Here is a 20,436-nt window from a genome sequence, read left to right on the forward strand (position 1 = left end):
ATGCACTAATCACCCAAAAAATATTACCGCCAGCCGGCGTGTAAATGGATTTAACTCATTGAACGTACAATAGTGGTTGTGAAGCAGAAAGTCAGTTTATTTAGCACAATCGGTCAATTGCAGCTTGCCGTTGGCTGGAAACTGTACGTTTATGTCACTGGAATGCACTAATCACCCAAAAAATATTACCGCCACCCGGCGTGTAAATGGATCTAACTCTTTGAACGTACAATAGTGGTTGTGAAGCAGAAAGTCCGTTTATTTAGCACAATCGGTCAATTGCAGCTTGCCGTTGGCTGGAAACTGTACGTTTATGTCACTGGAATGCACTAATCACCCAAAAAATATTACCGCCACCCGGCGTGTATATGGATTTAACTCTTTGAACGTTTAATAGTGGTTGTGAAGCAGAAAGTCCGTTTATTTAGCACAATCGGTCAATTGCAGCTTGCCGTTGGCTGGAAACTGTACGTTTATGTCACTGGAATGCACTAATCACCCAAAAAATATTACCGCCACCCGGCGTGTAAATGGATCTAACTCTTTGAACGTACAATAGTGGTTGTGAAGCAGAAAGTCAGTTTATTTAGCACAATCGGTCAATTGCAGCTTGCCGTTGGCTGTAAACTGTACGTTTATGTCACTGGAATGCACTAATCACCCAAAAAATATTACCGCCACCCGGCGTGTATATGGATTTAACTCTTTGAACGTACAATAGTGGTTGTGAAGCAGAAAGTCAGTTTATTTAGCACAATCGGTCAATTGCAACTTGCCGTTGGCTGGAAACTGTACGTTTATGTCACTGGAATGCACTAATCACCCAAAAAATATTACCGCCACCCGGAGTGTATATGGATTTAACTCTTTGAACGTACAATAGTGGTTGTGAAGCAGAAAGTCAGTTTATTTAGCACAATCGGTCAATTGCAGCTTGCCGTTGCCTGGAAACTGTACGTTTATGTCACTGGAATGCACTAATCACCCAAAAAATATTACCGCCACCCGGCGTGTAAATGGATCTAACTCTTTGAACGTACAATAGTGGTTGTGAAGCAGAAAGTCAGTTTATTGTACACAATCGGTCAATTGCAGCTTGCCGTTGGCTGGAAACTGTACGTTTATGTCACTGGAATGCACTAATCACCCAAAAAATATTACCGCCAGCCGGCGTGTAAATGGATTTAACTCATTGAACGTACAATAGTGGTTGTGAAGCAGAAAGTCAGTTTATTTAGCACAATCGGTCAATTGCAGCTTGCCGTTGGCTGGAAACTGTACGTTTATGTCACTGGAATGCACTAATCACCCAAAAAATATTACCGCCACCCGGCGTGTAAATGGATCTAACTCTTTGAACGTACAATAGTGGTTGTGAAGCAGAAAGTCAGTTTATTTAGCACAATCGGTCAATTGCAACTTGCCGTTGGCTGGAAACTGTACATTTATGTCACTGGAATGCACTAATCACCCAAAAAATATTACCGCCAGCCGGCGTGTAAATGGATTTAACTCTTTGAACGTACAATAGTGGTTGTGAAGCAGAAAGTCAGTTTATTGTACACAATCGGTCAATTGCAGCTTGCCGTTGGCTGGAAACTGTACGTTTATGTCACTGGAATGCACTAATCACCCAAAAAATATTACCGCCACCCGGCGTGTAAATGGATCTAACTCTTTGAACGTACAATAGTGGTTGTGAAGCAGAAAGTCAGTTTATTTAGCACAATCGGTTAATTGCAGCTTGCCGTTGGCTGGAAACTGTACGTTTATGTCACTGGAATGCACTAATCACCCAAAAAATATTACCGCCACCCGGCGTGTAAATGGATCTAACTCTTTGAACGTACAATAGTGGTTGTGAAGCAGAAAGTCAGTTTATTTAGCACAATCGGTCAATTGCAGCTTGCCGTTGGCTGGAAACTGTACGTTTATGTCACTGGAATGCACTAATCACCCAAAAAATATTACCGCCACCCGACGTGTAAATGGATTTAACTCTTTGAACGTACAATAGTGGTTGTGAAGCAGAAAGTCCGTTTATTTAGCACAATCGGTCAATTGCAGCTTGCCGTTGGCTGGAAACTGTACGTTTATGTCACTGGAATGCACTAATCACCCAAAAAATATTACCGCCACCCGGCGTGTAAATGGATCTAACTCTTTGAACGTACAATAGTGGTTGTGAAGCAGAAAGTCAGTTTATTTAGCACAATCGGTCAATTGCAGCTTGCCGTTGGCTGGAAACTGTACGTTTATGTCACTGGAATGCACTAATCACCCAAAAAATATTACCGCCACCCGGCGTGTATATGGATTTAACTCTTTGAACGTACAATAATGGTTGTGAAGCAGAAAGTCCGTTTATTTAGCACAATCGGTCAATTGCAGCTTGCCATTGGCTGGAAACTGTACGTTTATGTCACTGGAATGCACTAATCACCCAAAAATATTACCGCCACCCGGCGTGTATATGGATTTAACTCTTTGAACGTACAATAGTGGTTGTGAAGCAGAAAGTCAGTTTATTTAGCACAATCGGTCAATTGCAGCTTGCCGTTGCCTGGAAACTGTACGTTTATGTCACTGGAATGCACTAATCACCCAAAAAATATTACCGCCACCCGGCGTGTAAATGGATCTAACTCTTTGAACGTACAATAGTGGTTGTGAAGCAGAAAGTCAGTTTATTTAGCACAATCGGTCAATTGCAGCTTGCCGTTGGCTGGAAACTGTACGTTTATGTCACTGGAATGCACTAATCACCCAAAAAATATTACCGCCACCCGGAGTGTATATGGATTTAACTCTTTGAACGTACAATAGTGGTTGTGAAGCAGAAAGTCCGTTTATTTAGCACAATCGGTCAATTGCAGCTTGCCGTTGGCTGGAAACTGTACGTTTATGTCACTGGAATGCACTAATCACCCAAAAAATATTACCGCCACCCGGCGTGTATATGGATTTAACTCTTTGAACGTACAATAGTGGTTGTGAAGCAGAAAGTCAGTTTATTTAGCTAATCGGTCAATTGCAGCTTGCCGTTGGCTGGAAACTGTACGTTTATGTCACTGGAATGCACTAATCACCCAAAAAATATTACCGCCACCCGGCGTGTAAATGGATCTAACTCTTTGAACGTACAATAGTGGTTGTGAAGCAGAAAGTCAGTTTATTTAGCACAATCGGTCAATTGCAGCTTGCCGTTGGCTGGAAACTACGTTTATGTCACTGGAATGCACTAATCACCCAAAAAATATTACCGCCACCCGGAGTGTATATGGATTTAACTCTTTGAACGTACAATAGTGGTTGTGAAGCAGAAAGTCAGTTTATTTAGCACAATCGGTCAATTGCAGCTTGCCGTTGCCTGGAAACTGTACGTTTATGTCACTGGAATGCACTAATCACCCAAAAAATATTACCGCCACCCGGCGTGTAAATGGATCTAACTCTTTGAACGTACAATAGTGGTTGTGAAGCAGAAAGTCAGTTTATTGTACACAATCGGTCAATTGCAGCTTGCCGTTGGCTGGAAACTGTACGTTTATGTCACTGGAATGCACTAATCACTCAAAAAATATTACCGCCAGCCGGCGTGTAAATGGATTTAACTCATTGAACGTACAATAGTGGTTGTGAAGCAGAAAGTCCGTTTATTTAGCACAATCGGTCAATTGCAGCTTGCCGTTGGCTGGAAACTGTACGTTTATGTCACTGGAATGCACTAATCACCCAAAAAATATTACCGCCACCCGGCGTGTAAATGGATCTAACTCTTTGAACGTACAATAGTGGTTGTGAAGCAGAAAGTCCGTTTATTTAGCACAATCGGTCAATTGCAGCTTGCCGTTGGCTGGAAACTGTACGTTTATGTCACTGGAATGCACTAATCACCCAAAAAATATTACCGCCACCCGGCGTGTATATGGATTTAACTCTTTGAACGTTTAATAGTGGTTGTGAAGCAGAAAGTCCGTTTATTTAGCACAATCGGTCAATTGCAGCTTGCCGTTGGCTGGAAACTGTACGTTTATGTCACTGGAATGCACTAATCACCCAAAAAATATTACCGCCACCCGGCGTGTAAATGGATCTAACTCTTTGAACGTACAATAGTGGTTGTGAAGCAGAAAGTCAGTTTATTTAGCACAATCGGTCAATTGCAGCTTGCCGTTGGCTGTAAACTGTACGTTTATGTCACTGGAATGCACTAATCACCCAAAAAATATTACCGCCACCCGGCGTGTATATGGATTTAACTCTTTGAACGTACAATAGTGGTTGTGAAGCAGAAAGTCAGTTTATTTAGCACAATCGGTCAATTGCAGCTTGCCGTTGGCTGGAAACTGTACGTTTATGTCACTGGAATGCACTAATCACCCAAAAAATATTACCGCCACCCGGCGTGTATATGGATATAACTCTTTGAACGTACAATAGTGGTTGTGAAGCAGAAAGTCCGTTTATTTAGCACAATCGGTCAATTGCAGCTTGCCGTTGGCTGGAAACTGTACGTTTATGTCACTGGAATGCACTAATCACCCAAAAAATATTACCGCCACCCGGCGTGTATATGGATTTAACTCTTTGAACGTACAATAGTGGTTGTGAAGCAGAAAGTCAGTTTATTTAGCACAATCGGTCAATTGCAGCTTGCCGTTGGCTGGAAACTGTACGTTTATGTCACTGGAATGCACTAATCACCCAAAAAATATTACCGCCACCCGGCGTGTAAATGGATCTAACTCTTTGAACGTACAATAGTGGTTGTGAAGCAGAAAGTCAGTTTATTTAGCACAATCGGTCAATTGCAGCTTGCCGTTGGCTGGAAACTACGTTTATGTCACTGGAATGCACTAATCACCCAAAAAATATTACCGCCACCCGGAGTGTATATGGATTTAACTCTTTGAACGTACAATAGTGGTTGTGAAGCAGAAAGTCAGTTTATTTAGCACAATCGGTCAATTGCAGCTTGCCGTTGCCTGGAAACTGTACGTTTATGTCACTGGAATGCACTAATCACCCAAAAAATATTACCGCCACCCGGCGTGTAAATGGATCTAACTCTTTGAACGTACAATAGTGGTTGTGAAGCAGAAAGTCAGTTTATTGTACACAATCGGTCAATTGCAGCTTGCCGTTGGCTGGAAACTGTACGTTTATGTCACTGGAATGCACTAATCACCCAAAAAATATTACCGCCAGCCGGCGTGTAAATGGATTTAACTCATTGAACGTACAATAGTGGTTGTGAAGCAGAAAGTCAGTTTATTTAGCACAATCGGTCAATTGCAGCTTGCCGTTGGCTGGAAACTGTACGTTTATGTCACTGGAATGCACTAATCACCCAAAAAATATTACCGCCACCCGGCGTGTAAATGGATCTAACTCTTTGAACGTACAATAGTGGTTGTGAAGCAGAAAGTCCGTTTATTTAGCACAATCGGTCAATTGCAGCTTGCCGTTGGCTGGAAACTGTACGTTTATGTCACTGGAATGCACTAATCACCCAAAAAATATTACCGCCACCCGGCGTGTATATGGATTTAACTCTTTGAACGTTTAATAGTGGTTGTGAAGCAGAAAGTCCGTTTATTTAGCACAATCGGTCAATTGCAGCTTGCCGTTGGCTGGAAACTGTACGTTTATGTCACTGGAATGCACTAATCACCCAAAAAATATTACCGCCACCCGGCGTGTAAATGGATCTAACTCTTTGAACGTACAATAGTGGTTGTGAAGCAGAAAGTCAGTTTATTTAGCACAATCGGTCAATTGCAGCTTGCCGTTGGCTGTAAACTGTACGTTTATGTCACTGGAATGCACTAATCACCCAAAAAATATTACCGCCACCCGGCGTGTATATGGATTTAACTCTTTGAACGTACAATAGTGGTTGTGAAGCAGAAAGTCAGTTTATTTAGCACAATCGGTCAATTGCAACTTGCCGTTGGCTGGAAACTGTACGTTTATGTCACTGGAATGCACTAATCACCCAAAAAATATTACCGCCACCCGGAGTGTATATGGATTTAACTCTTTGAACGTACAATAGTGGTTGTGAAGCAGAAAGTCAGTTTATTTAGCACAATCGGTCAATTGCAGCTTGCCGTTGCCTGGAAACTGTACGTTTATGTCACTGGAATGCACTAATCACCCAAAAAATATTACCGCCACCCGGCGTGTAAATGGATCTAACTCTTTGAACGTACAATAGTGGTTGTGAAGCAGAAAGTCAGTTTATTGTACACAATCGGTCAATTGCAGCTTGCCGTTGGCTGGAAACTGTACGTTTATGTCACTGGAATGCACTAATCACCCAAAAAATATTACCGCCAGCCGGCGTGTAAATGGATTTAACTCATTGAACGTACAATAGTGGTTGTGAAGCAGAAAGTCAGTTTATTTAGCACAATCGGTCAATTGCAGCTTGCCGTTGGCTGGAAACTGTACGTTTATGTCACTGGAATGCACTAATCACCCAAAAAATATTACCGCCACCCGGCGTGTAAATGGATCTAACTCTTTGAACGTACAATAGTGGTTGTGAAGCAGAAAGTCAGTTTATTTAGCACAATCGGTCAATTGCAACTTGCCGTTGGCTGGAAACTGTACATTTATGTCACTGGAATGCACTAATCACCCAAAAAATATTACCGCCAGCCGGCGTGTAAATGGATTTAACTCTTTGAACGTACAATAGTGGTTGTGAAGCAGAAAGTCAGTTTATTGTACACAATCGGTCAATTGCAGCTTGCCGTTGGCTGGAAACTGTACGTTTATGTCACTGGAATGCACTAATCACCCAAAAAATATTACCGCCACCCGGCGTGTAAATGGATCTAACTCTTTGAACGTACAATAGTGGTTGTGAAGCAGAAAGTCAGTTTATTTAGCACAATCGGTTAATTGCAGCTTGCCGTTGGCTGGAAACTGTACGTTTATGTCACTGGAATGCACTAATCACCCAAAAAATATTACCGCCACCCGGCGTGTAAATGGATCTAACTCTTTGAACGTACAATAGTGGTTGTGAAGCAGAAAGTCAGTTTATTTAGCACAATCGGTCAATTGCAGCTTGCCGTTGGCTGGAAACTGTACGTTTATGTCACTGGAATGCACTAATCACCCAAAAAATATTACCGCCACCCGACGTGTAAATGGATTTAACTCTTTGAACGTACAATAGTGGTTGTGAAGCAGAAAGTCAGTTTATTTAGCACAATCGGTCAATTGCAGCTTGCCGTTGGCTGGAAACTGTACGTTTATGTCACTGGAATGCACTAATCACCCAAAAAATATTACCGCCACCCGGCGTGTAAATGGATCTAACTCTTTGAACGTACAATAATGGTTGTGAAGCAGAAAGTCAGTTTATTGTACACAATCGGTCAATTGCAGCTTGCCGTTGGCTGGAAACTGTACGTTTCTGTCACTGGAATGCACTAATCACCCAAAAAATATTACCGCCAGCCGGCGTGTAAATGGATTTAACTCTTTGAATGTACAATAGTGGTTGTGAAGCAGAAAGTCAGTTTATTTAGCACAAGCGGTCAATTGCAGCTTGCCGTTGGCTGGAAACTGTACGTTTAAATGGATTTAACTCTTTGAGTTAACAATAGATAATAGTGGTTGTGAAGCAGAAAGTCAGTTTATTTTGCACAATCGGCAAACTGCAGCACCAACTGTGCACGACAGCCACCGAAAAAAAAAGGGTGTATGTCACTTTAAATTTTCGATTCTTTGATAGCTGTGGCCCTAAGTAACGATTCTGTGTCCCTGAGTAACGATTCTGTGTCCCTGAGTAACGATTCTGTGTCCCTGAGTAACGATTCTGTGGCCCTAAAGTCTCTGTGGCCCTAACTCTGTCCCTTAATACAGACAGGTCTGTCTCTCTTGAATGACCGGAGGCTAATGGAGAATTCTAAGATGGCCGCGATTTATAGTGCTGGCTGGCTGCTGATTGGCTAATGCGATCACATGTCATGAATGCATTATGGGTCAGCACGCCTTGTCTGCGTGCCTTCCCAGAGATCCCCGCCCCATCTTCTCTGTCCATTTTCTCCGTGGCCACACATGTCGCCGCCATTTTTGGGAAAATTCGATTCGTGCATCCGAAGTTTGCTAATCTTCGGATTCGTCGCGAATAGAATTTTTCCAAATCTTCGGAACGAATTCCACTTCGTCATGTTCGATTCGCTCATCTCTACTCATGGCAACCACATGTAATAATTGCATTAGAATGACTCTTCACATGCTGGCTTCATACCCCATGTGTTACACGATCCAAACCTTAGATCCTAGGTGCAAAGCAATACAAAGTCCAGCAAAAGTCTTTTTCCAAAATCCCTAATCCTAATCAATGTGCTGCCCCGGTGTATTTGCAAAAGGTATAGTCCATGTGCTTTCAGGTCAAACAGTGGCCTTCCCCAGCAGCTGGTGTCTTCGGTTGTGTGTGGCTCTCACATCTTTAGGGCTGACAGACCTTTGGCAGGACCCCTAAGCTCTTACAGCGGCATTGTGGCTTCTCTCTTTCTTCTGTTTTCCTTTCTCTTCGTCTCTACTGCTCTAGACCACCATCCCTTCTTATATGTACAGGAGCAGTGGGTCGGACCCAAAGATCCGATTAAATGAAAAACCTGGGAACTATGTTAACCCCAACACTCCCATCCAGGTCAGCACCTATCTAATATCAACCCGCTTACAAGCATCATCCATCTATCACAGCACTCTGGAACCTCAACCTGGCTGTTAAGTGCATACAAAATAAAGAGGCAGTCCACAGAGCTAATTGGCAATAATCAGTGGTTTAATTTCCATAAAAATATAATTACAGTGGGTCATAGCTGGCACCTTGAAGTGTTTCACACCTTGGTGTGAAGGTTGCAGCTGTTACCTGTTGTATTTGTGCTTTTATGTACATAAAACCTCCGATCATTGCCACTTAGCTGTGTGGACTTCTTTGGCTGAATTTTATGTCTAGCTAGTAAAAAGGTTAATTTCCATAATACACAGTTCAAAAAATACTTTGAACTCTTCACGTTCTTTAAAATAATCATACCATGAAAATCCTAGACTGAGGAACAGCTGACCTACAGCTTACGGTATATTAGCCTGTCACATTAAGAAATGTGTGCTTTCTGTCTACTTCTATCTCATAATGATCTGACGTCGCTCTAGGTGATAGGGCTTTCTCGAGAGAGTCGTTTCTGATCAGAAAAAAAACTCAGTTTGACGAAAGAGAGCTGACCCACAGATCATATTCTGTTGTTACTAGGAGACAATATTTTACTACAGCATGGCAAGACATGGACTGTATTAACCACTGAAGGTCAACAAGCTGTTGTGGGAAAACTGTAGTGCTGAAGCAACACTACTTTTAATAAACTGACCTGTCACTCTAGGGGATTATAATATATGAATTATAATGGAACTGATGAAAAAAGTAGAGAGGTATTTCAGGTGCAACTTCAGTATCACATTTAAAACAAGAGTTTTACGTCTGTAAGTCTAAGTGTAAGTCTGGCTGTCCTTCCTCTGACACATTATCATGGGCTTTGGAATACATCTTACCAACTAGGGCTCCTTGGAACCCTAGCCCTTTTCAACCATGGTTCCACGGCACCCAGGGATTCCTCCCCTACTAGGTGTTCCTTAAGCAGGAGCAATTTCTACCTCTCACATATGTTCCTACTGACACCAACTATATTATTGGCTTTTTGTTTTAGCTATTCTTCCCACTGCTCACAAATGTAGGGAATATTCATCACACTGACCACCAATGTTAGACATTTTCTTCCCAGATACCACCAATGTAAAGAGCATTCTTCTCACTGATTACCAGTGTAAGGCACATTCTGCCCAATGGCCACCAATGTAAAGATCATTCTTCCCACTGACCACCAATGTAAGGAGCATCGTTCCCACTGATTACCAATGTAAGGAGCTTTATTCCTACTGATCAGCAATGTAGGGAGCATTCTTCTCACTGATTACCAGTGTAAGGCTCATTCTGCCAAATGACCACCAATATAAGGAGCATCCTTCCCGCTAATTACCAATGTAAGGAGTTCTATTCCTACTGATCAGCAATGTAAGGAGCATTCTTCCCACTGACCACCAATGTAAGAACCATTCTTCTCACTGACTACTGTGACGGTGCACGGTGTCAGACCCCAGCCCTTCTCACCAACTCGTGATTGAAAGACCAGCCAATCTCGCACTGTCACTTGGGTAACAATGCCACTCTCAGTTGCGCCCTGCAAAAAGATTTTCCAGCTTGCAGGGCCACAATCTCTGTGCCAGCAGCCTTAGAACGATTGTTACTGGGTCAGGTTAATTACGCAATTAACCCTTCACACTGCCACCACCACCTTTTTACAGAGAAGGCAGAAACTCACAAATCTTAGCAGTAACACTATCATATTAATATAAGCGTCTGTAATATACTGTCACCACAGACAGATGTATTCAGAGGATTATTATATAGAGTAGCACTCTTCAGAGACAGGGATTCTTTAGTTTGCATTAAAAGCTTTGGAGACAGTTCAACGCTTTCCAGAAAATAGGATTTATTACTAAAAAGGTCAAAATGGTGCAATTAAAATATTTACAGAAAAAGATGTAACAAAGACATAAAGAGAGCAATAAAACAACAGAGAAATAAAAGAAAGAAGTTCAGAAGGCAGAATACTTGCAAAAGTCCTTGGTTTGAGCAAAGTCCAAGTGTCCGATCAAAAGGTTCCCTTTGCTCTCAAGATGGTCCCTGTTCTATGTTAAAAGGAGAGCTCATTTTTCTCCAGGCTGTCAGTCTTTTTCTATTATCTCAAAGGGGTGTCTCCTGAGAACAAATGGCCAATCACCCCAGTTGGGGATGGGTGTTAGGCGGTAACCAAGGTTATGACCAAATCCCTTACAAGTTCATACTACGGTCAATAACCTTCAATAGGTACAGGTAGCATCCTAGCAACTGGCAGATTAATATTTAGAATCATATTCCAAATGCACAGATACCAAGCTTTAGCATATCCTGCCACTCCGGATAAAATAAATGGCTTTCTACCCTCTTGTAGGCGCTACATAGGGATGTAAGGTGTCATGTGACTCATATTAAAATGACCTATCCGAATATATACTTCATATTAATAAGCCCAGCTCCTGCTGAAGTTTATGAATTTGTATGAAAAATGACTCATGTGGAATGTACGTTTTATGGCATGCTTTAGCCTTAATGGCCTAACAGGTCATGACTGACTTGAGTTATTGTTTCACGATCGGGCAGAGGAAAGTGGTTTTCAAGCAGACCTCCTGGAACCAGACTAATTAGTGGTTTACAGCCATGGAGCTCATCCAGCTGTGCTTATCTAGGACGATATGCACTTTTGAACTCCGTTCACTTACAGACTCACATTCCATTCAAAAGGGAGGAGGGAGAACAGGAGAGACAACATGGTTGGGACCTAACAAGATGGCTTGTCATGTACAGCGTCCATGCCTCTATTGCGCACAATCATTACAAGTACAACTACTAATATGAGAAGCATTCTTCCCAATGGCCGCAAGTGTATGGAGCATTCTTCCCACTGATGACCAGTGTAAGGAACTTTCAGTCCAATGATCACCAATGTAATAAACATTCTTCCCACTGATTAACAATGTCAGGAGCTTTATTCACACTGGTCACCGATGTAAGGAACATTTTTCCCACTGATTGCTAATGTAAGGAGCATTCTGCCCAATGGCCACCAATGCAAGGCACATTTTTGTGACTGATGACCAATGTAAGGAGAATCCTTCCCACTGATTACTATTGTAAAGAGCTCTATTCCTATTGACCACCAATGTAAGACGCATTCTTCCCAATGACTGCTAGTGTAAGGAGCATTCTTCCCTATGATGACCAATGTAAGGAGCTTTATTCACACTGATCACCAATGTAAGAAACATTTTTCCTACTGACCGCTAATGTAAGGAGCATTCTTCCCACTGATGACCAATGTAAGGCACATTCTGTCCAATGATCACCAGTGTAATGAACATTCTTTCCCCTGATGTGGGGAGCTTTATTCACACTGATCACTAATGTAAGAAACATTTTTCCCACTAACCACTAATGTAAGGAGTATTCTTCCCACTGATCAATGTAAAGAGCATTCTTCCCAATAGCCATCAATGTAAGCCACATTCTTGTGATTGATGACCAATCTAAGGAACATACTTCAACCTGGCCACCGATGTACAGTAAGGTGTAGTCTTCCCAGTGATCATCATGCTAATGTACCATGAGCTGTAGATATAGCAGTTATTAGCAGGATTTTCCGGAAACCAAAATGTTATTTTAAGGGTTCCTTTGTGTTCAAATGTTGACAAAAACTTCTTCGGAGGTTGCATGGGGTTCCTTGAGCATATTCTGGCTCTCAGATAAGCAACCACTGACTTCAATAATCCTTTTAACTAGGGGCATTCTTTCCTGTGAATACCAGTATAATGAGGCCTCTCTTCCATTGATGAGCAATGTGAGTGAGCAACCACTGATCACCATTGTACAGGGGCACTTTTCCACTGTAAGTAGGCATTATTCCAACAACTACTTTTTGAAAGTACTATTTTTACTTATTTCATTATTACAGAAAATAATTGTGTTGTATAGAGCAGGCATGAATGCAAAATATGCCAATTACACCATATTCTTTTATTTATTCATATATCTTATCTGTTCATACTAGTGTACCATAAGCTGTAGATATAGTATATACTGGCAGCGGTTCCCTAAGACCCAGGGGCTGACTGACCATTTGGAAACTCGGGCACTGCCCGAGGGCCCGGGGTCAGTAGGGGGCCCCATGAGATGCCCCTGGTACCTTTTTCATACGCTTTTTTGAGTTTGGGCAAGGACACAGGGGCCCCATGATCCCCTATTGCCCAGGGGCCCCATGAGTTGTCAGTCCGCCCCTGCTAAGACCTCAACTTTTTTTCAGGGTTTCTCAGTGATAAAAAGGTTGAAGCTACTCTACGGAACCTATGGAAGTTGCCAATGACCTTGCAGTCCTGTAGCAGTTGTTGGCTACTGTACAGCAAGACTCTTTTAGCTAACAAGATTTACTTTTATTTGTTCCAAAGCTGTCAGTCAACAATGGGATAATAGAGATCGTTCTTCAATGTCTGTTTATTAAAGTGGTGCACTGAATTTTGCATGCCATTTGCCAGCAGGACACTTGTGAAAGCCTACATGCCAACCATTTTCTATTACACTTATTGACTGACCTAATATCCAAGTACTACCCAACACGCACACTCCGCTCCTCACAAGACCTCCTTCTCTCTAGTTCCCTGGTCTCCTCCCATGCCCGCCTCCAGGACTTCTCCAGGGTGTCACCCATCCTCTGGAACTCCCTGCCCCAACCCATCAGATTATCACCTACTCTCCTCTCCTTTACGCGCGCTGAAAACCCATCTCTTCAGGGAAGCCTACCCCACCCCCTGCTAACTTGTCGACCTCCTCCACTCTTCCTACCACTCCATCCCCCAGAGCTATCTCCTCCTGTACCACTATCCCCTCCCTCCTACATTGTAAGCTCGAAAGAGCAGGGCCCTCGATCCCCTCATGTTTTGCATTGTATTGGTATTGTTCTGTCACATGTTCTGTCCCCCTTTGTAATGTACAGCGCTGAGCGAACCATTGGCGCTTTATAAATACTGTATAATAATAATATATATATATATCTATATATAAAAATTTCAAGGAGTGGAAACTGCATTTATATTTCGACATACTCCCCTGCTACATTTATACACTTATCCCAACATTTAACAAATGCCTGGAAAGCTTCATAGAAAGACTTGTCAGCACGCCTGAACAATCCTAGGATAGCCTGCTTCACATCACATCACATCACATGAGTGCTGACATGCTGACTTCTGAGGAACTCTTTTAGGGGTCCATTTCCACAACAGGTTATCAATTGATTATCCAGGATCAGGCGCTCTATGCGCTGAATGTTCACAGGAATGACTGCTGTGGGCTGGGAACCACCATGGCCAGGATCATCAATGATGGACGTATGGCCATCTTTGAAATGTTTACACCATTCAAATATCTTACTGAGCTTAAAGTCTTTTTTGTAGATATCTGCAGGTTTTATGCCTTCATTCACAAGAAACTTCATCACCACACGCTGTTCCATGCATGCACTAACACTAGACTGCCATCTCGATGAATGGTCTCTGAACTGGCCCCTGACATGTGCGCTGCTTATCCATAATAGGGACACACTTGCCACTTACTACTACATGTAGCACGTATTTGCAAATTCTTCCATTAGCCTAGAAAATTGCATTTCAGTTATCCATTTATATATAAACGGTACTGCAGTGGATCTCCAATGTCTAAGGATAATATATCTAGGCATTATAAGAAATAACCTTAAAACAGTATTAAACCCAAAAGCAAACATGTATTATTATATTGTGCTTACCAATTCTTAGATGTGATGGCTACATTCATTTTTTACTTTATTTTTATCTGGTGTTCCAGCCAGTAAGTCTGTTGTTTTTCAAAAGAACAAACTCTACAGCAGAATGTATCAGTTACAGAGATAAAACAAACCATTTAACACTGGCAGGGGTGCTTACCATGATCAGCATTTATTTATGTAAAACCTTTATCCCAAAAGGAAAAAACATGTTTGCTGTAACTGATTATTTGTTAGCTGGAGTTTGGCTTCAATTTGTTAGTGTATCTAAATCTGCTAGTACATCTAATCTTTCCCTACCTGACGCCTCTTCTGTTAGGTGAAGTTCTCTGTCCATGACAACCCTTCACCCCCCCCCCCTCCTTTTCCCCGCACCCCCCCCTTTTCCCCATCGCCAAAATTTCCCAGTGCAGCAGGGGTTAATAGATTTGTGGAAGCTGTCACAGGCTCTGATCGACTATACCCACCCTTTCTGCCCAACTCCACCATTTATAGAAGCTTCATCTTAAATGAAAGGAAAGCGATCTCTGAATGGAGGACAAGCAGGTAATTGAAAGGGCCACATTCTCCATTCATATCTTGTTTCATTCATAGACGCTGTAGCACAACTTCTTTGAATGGAGGTGTTGGGTGGAAAGGGAGGGCACAAGGGATACATTCTAGGGTCTATACGTTTTGTCCCTTGTGCTGATTTCTTTGTTTTTTTGGGTTTTTTTTTTTTTTGTTTTAAGATGCTTGATGCTTTTTAAATACTTATATAATTGAACAGTTTGTCTTCTACGTGGTAGATTTCTGATGTGTTTTGATAAATAAAGGTTCTGTGATTCATTGTTTTTCTGTTTATGTTCTTTTAGGGTGTGATCAGATCCCAGTGGAATACCTCAGGTGGAGTGACCCAGAGCCAATCGCTGCTGTCGTTTTTGCATGCCTGGGCCTTCTGGCGACCATGTTTGTCACAGCAATATTCATCTTATACAGAGATACTCCTGTAGTGAAGTCATCTAGCAGGGAGCTCTGCTATATAATCCTAGCAGGCATCTGTCTGGGCTACCTGTGCACCTTCTGCCTCATTGCAAAACCACAACGGATCTACTGCTACCTGCAAAGAATCGGTATTGGCCTTTCTCCAGCAATGAGCTATTCAGCCCTTGTCACCAAAACTAACCGTATAGCACGGATTCTGGCTGGAAGCAAAAAGAAAATTTGTACCAAGAAGCCAAGGTTCATGAGTGCCTGCGCCCAGTTGGTTATTGCGTTTCTCTTAATCTGCATCCAGTTAGGCATCATCGTTGCGTTATTCATCATGGAGCCCCCTGATGTCATGTTTGACTATCCCAGCATTCGAGAGGTCTACCTGATCTGCAATACCAACAATCTGGGTGTAGTCACTCCGCTTGGTTACAATGGGCTGTTGATCCTGAGTTGTACCTTCTATGCATTCAAAACTAGAAACGTGCCAGCCAATTTCAACGAAGCAAAGTACATTGCTTTCACTATGTATACCACCTGCATTATTTGGCTGGCCTTTGTGCCAATCTATTTTGGAAGTAACTACAAAATTATCACCATGTGCTTCTCGGTGAGCTTAAGTGCCACGGTAGCACTGGGCTGCATGTTTGTGCCAAAGGTTTACATCATCCTGGCCAAACCAGAGAGGAACGTCCGTAGTGCGTTCACCACTTCCACCGTGGTGCGCATGCACGTGGGTGATGGAAAGTCTTCGTCAGCTGCCAGTCGCTCCAGTAGCCTGGTCAACCTATGGAAAAGAAGAGGATCTTCTGGGGAAACACTAAGGTAAATATAATAAATAACATTTCTCTTTATTAAGCTCCATGGGTTGTATGTACTCGTACTTTATGGTGTAACAAAAGCATTATTTTATTTTGTCAAACTACTTATCTTACACTTGGACATAACCTTTGGATCATTTCCTTATAGGTGGTGATTAGTGATGTGATGTCATGAAAACTTTTGAGGCTTTGTGATATCAATGGTATAATATGATACTAGGAACATTTTCTTAGTTCTTACTGATTATAAATAATAATTATACATTGTTCTATGTGAAATTTTCTTGGAAATCTTTCACAATCCAGTTCTGCATTTTTTATCTATCTATCTATCTATCTATCTATCTATCTATCTATCTATCTATCTATCTATCTATCTATATCAGCAGTGCTTCTGTTTAAAGGGCCATACACATTTTGTAAGGTGTAGTGTTACCAGTGTTTGTGATTTCAAATTTGCTTTACCATTATCCTTTCAATACCCCTCATAAATTGTGAGATCTGTGCCACTGGATGTAAGTGGTGCTTAAGCATTAATGCCTGCAGACCCTGAAGTCACCCTGACGTGACCCGTGACATGTACACTGTTGGATAATGTGTGTTGAGTCATTTAGCTCCATGTGTGTTGTCCAAAGCACCTTTGGTAGTTTTTGCCAGTTATGAGAAATGACCACTCAGTACCTCCTCTTATCATCCAAGTGTATAGAGCCTAGGGCATCAGTGCTCAACCTATGGCCCTTTAGCTGTTCAAAACTACATGAGGCATTGCAAGGCTGACAGTCACAAGCATGACTTTCATGGCCTATGATTAATTTATACAGTGTTTTTTTTTGCCCCGCTGTTCGATTCAGTACATGAAGCTCAATTACCACTGAAAGTTGAAGTTATCGATTCACGGGAAGTATGTTGTCAAGTGTTTAAAAGCTTCCCCAAATAAATGAGAATAGAGAGTGCCTAACTATACTACAACAACCTATATAAAGACACAGAAGCAACATTTCCATCTTCAGTATACCACATAAATACATCAGCCCAGTGAGGAAAATTATGGTGGATCCTAACAGGGTGGCCATGTGAATGCAAATTATCAGATCTACCGTTGCTTGTCCTATCCGTGAGAGGTCTCCATATATACAAGGCCAATATTAGGAGACAATGTTGTCAATGAGAAGTATCAGTGATAGTAAACATTGTACTTATATGTTATTTGCTGAAGGTCTGAGTGCCAAGACCAAACACTGTTCTGGTTCTGTATACTTCCATGATTTAGGCTTCACCATGATAAATTGTGGTGGAGTTAGATTTAATAGACAAATGTACTATTTGCATCTGAGAACATAAAATAAACCTCATTGATCTATGAGATATACACTATATTGCCAAAAGTATTGGGACAGCCCTCCAAATTATTGGATTCAGGTGTTCCAATCATCTCTATGGCTACAGGTGTATAAAATCAAGCACCTAGGCATGCAGACTGCTACAAACATTTGTGAAAGAATGTGTCCATGAAATTACCTTGTTACTAACTATTCCACGGTCAACTGTTAGTGGTATTATAACAAAGTGGAAGCAACTGGGAACAACAGCAACTCAGCCACAAAGTGGTAGGCCACGTAAAATGACAGAGCGAGGTCAGTGCATGCTGAAGCGCATAGTGCGCAGAAGTTGCCAACTGTCTGCAGAGTCAATAGCTAAAGATCTCCAAACTTCATGTGGCCTTCATATTAACACAGCAATAGTGCGTAGAGATCTTCATGGAACAGGTTTGGTGGAGCGGGGATTTCGGTGTGGGGTTGATTTTTAGGGGTTGGGCTTGGCCCTTTAGTTCCAGTGAAGAGAACTCTTAAGGCGTCCTTATACCAAGACATTTTGGACAATTTCAGGCTCCTAACTTTGTGGGAACAGTTTGGGGATGGCCCCTTTGTAACAGAACCAGACCCCGACTGCACTAGGGTATTTCCGTTAGACTCCTGCTTCCCCGTCCGAACACAGACCAAACACCACTCTTGAAGGAAAACCAGGATAATAGACTGCTTTATTTTAACACAGACACAAGATATATACATTCAAGGGAACAATTCCCCCCTCCCTGCATAAGGACACAGGGCGGGGCAAACCAAATCTAGCAACAAGAAACACATCAGCAGACACCCCCTACAAAGCCAACACACAAACACATACATCCCACAATAGTTTGCTCCCAAGCAAGACACAAAATAGAACAATGGGATACAACCACATGGCATTAAACAATGAACAACCCCCACCTATCTCCTAGACATGTCTACACAATATTAGGGCATTTCACCCTGTACCCCTAACAGGTACAGGGTGACTTACACATAAGAGGGATATGGGAAGCTGAGACAGGGTCTCCCCACCCCTCCAAAGTGAGCTGTGTTGCATGGGCCCCCCACCCAAAGTAACACCCTTCCTGTTTCAACATGACTGCGCAGCAGTGTACAAAGCAAGGTCCATAAAGATATGGATGAGTGAGTTTGGGGTGGAAGAACTTGACTGGCCTGCACAGATTCTTGACCTCAACCCGATCATCTTTGACCACCTTTGGGATGAATTGGAGTGGAGACTGCTAGCAAGGCCTTCTTGTTGGACACCAATGCCAGACCTCACAAATGCACTTCTGGAAGAATGGTCAAACATTCCCATAGACACACTCCTAAACCTTGTGTTCAGCCTTCCCAGAAGAGTTGAAGCTTTTATAGCTGCAAAGGGTAGGCCAACTCAATATTGAACCCTATGGACTGAGACTGGGATGCCATTAAAGTTCATGTGCGTTTAAAGGCAGGCGTCCCAATACTTTGGGCAATATAGTGTATATCTTTATACAGGGGGTTGACTCACTGCTGGGGAAGGGCAGGGGGAGCTGAACGGCTAAGTCACTGCTAGGAGGGGAGAGCAGTTGAGTCAGTGTTGGAAGGAGAGAGCCGGGTAAGTTGAGAACTGTTGAACAACTGTAGCACTTTAGAACTGAGAATTTTAGACTGAAATTGCTCCACAGTGCCTGCAGCTACAGAGATCACTAAGGGCTTGTTTTAATCTTTTTTTACCTCTTGTTAAGAAAATGTAAATGTCCATATCCTGGCCAAAAGGGTCACTATTTCAAAATATCAGTAGCCATAGCTCTCCTTCTTTTAACTACCGGTATATTGTTTTCTTCAAAGCTGCACATCTATAGAGTCTGTTGTTAACTTTCATTAGTAGTCTTTGGTAAAATTCCAGGATAGACTGTAGCAGAGTTCCCAACATTTATGGAAAATTGAGAGGACACTTTCCTGTGTGAGGAATACATTTTTGGTGCTTTCAACTACATCTGCCTCCTGCCTACTATACATTTCAAGGGACAATTTGCAAAATGCATGGAATGTCCTGCCGAAAGAAAACTTGATAGGTATGGTGTACAGTGAACTGTTTTGGCTCACAGACCATTGCCTTTTGTAACCGATTAGTGCTAATTTACCCATGCAGCCCACCAAATGAAACAAAGGAAATTTCAGATTCATACATGCAAGTACATTTTACCTAAATTTATGTCTAATTTCCAAGAGTATTTATCCTTCCATATATTATTTATTAAGAAAAAAACAGTTTTTTATGTATGGACAATTTTCTTTGATTTGGATACCTCCTGAGGTTGATATTTGGATATGACCTGCACGGTGCAAGACTATATATTATGTGCAGTTAGCTCTAGGTTAGGACAATTCTAGCAACGATTGGGTCGATGTATGAAGGAGACTGTTTCCATTGCAAACTAGTCACTTGAAGTGAAACTGTATTTAGATGTATCTAAACCCAAAAAACAAAAAATTGACATATGGCAGTTTACAAATCCTTAGGTGTAGTAGCTGCATTGTTTTGCTTTTTGAGCTATATTCCTATATATGGACAGAGTAGCCAGAGGGGATTTTACACATGCTGGTGTCGCAATGCTTTGCAGTACTGCCTATCAAGCTGGCCCATTGAAGTCAGTAGAACCGTGGCGTAGCTGCGAACCAAATGTTTGGTTTGCAATTGCGGCATGATGTTTCAATACAAAACAACTGTGGATCAGTTTGCTGAGGGCAGTAGAAATTGCTGTCCACGTAAAAGAGTCTTTAGAGAAATGAATCCAAGTTTATTGTGAAAAAGTGAAAAGCAAGCAATTG

At 42.0% G+C, this 20,436-nt stretch overlaps 1 protein-coding gene across 5 annotated transcripts in view; it reads left to right on the forward strand.

Annotated features, from left to right (window-relative positions):
• GRM5 (glutamate metabotropic receptor 5) overlaps window positions 1-20,436 on the forward strand; it is a 546,141-nt gene that overhangs the window by 480,468 nt on the left and 45,237 nt on the right. For all 5 annotated transcript variants that reach the window (XM_089656651.1, XM_089656647.1, XM_089656644.1 and 2 more), the window contains exon 8: window positions 15,332-16,271. In XM_089656651.1, the coding sequence (XP_089512777.1) occupies window positions 15,332-16,271 (940 nt within the window). The remainder of the gene's footprint in view (window positions 1-15,331; window positions 16,272-20,436) is intronic.

Source organism: Staurois parvus, unplaced genomic scaffold, assembly GCF_062004578.1.
Source record: "Staurois parvus isolate SC_StPar_1 unplaced genomic scaffold, SC_StPar_1.0 ptg000027l, whole genome shotgun sequence".
Taxonomy (NCBI): domain Eukaryota; kingdom Metazoa; phylum Chordata; class Amphibia; order Anura; family Ranidae; genus Staurois; species Staurois parvus.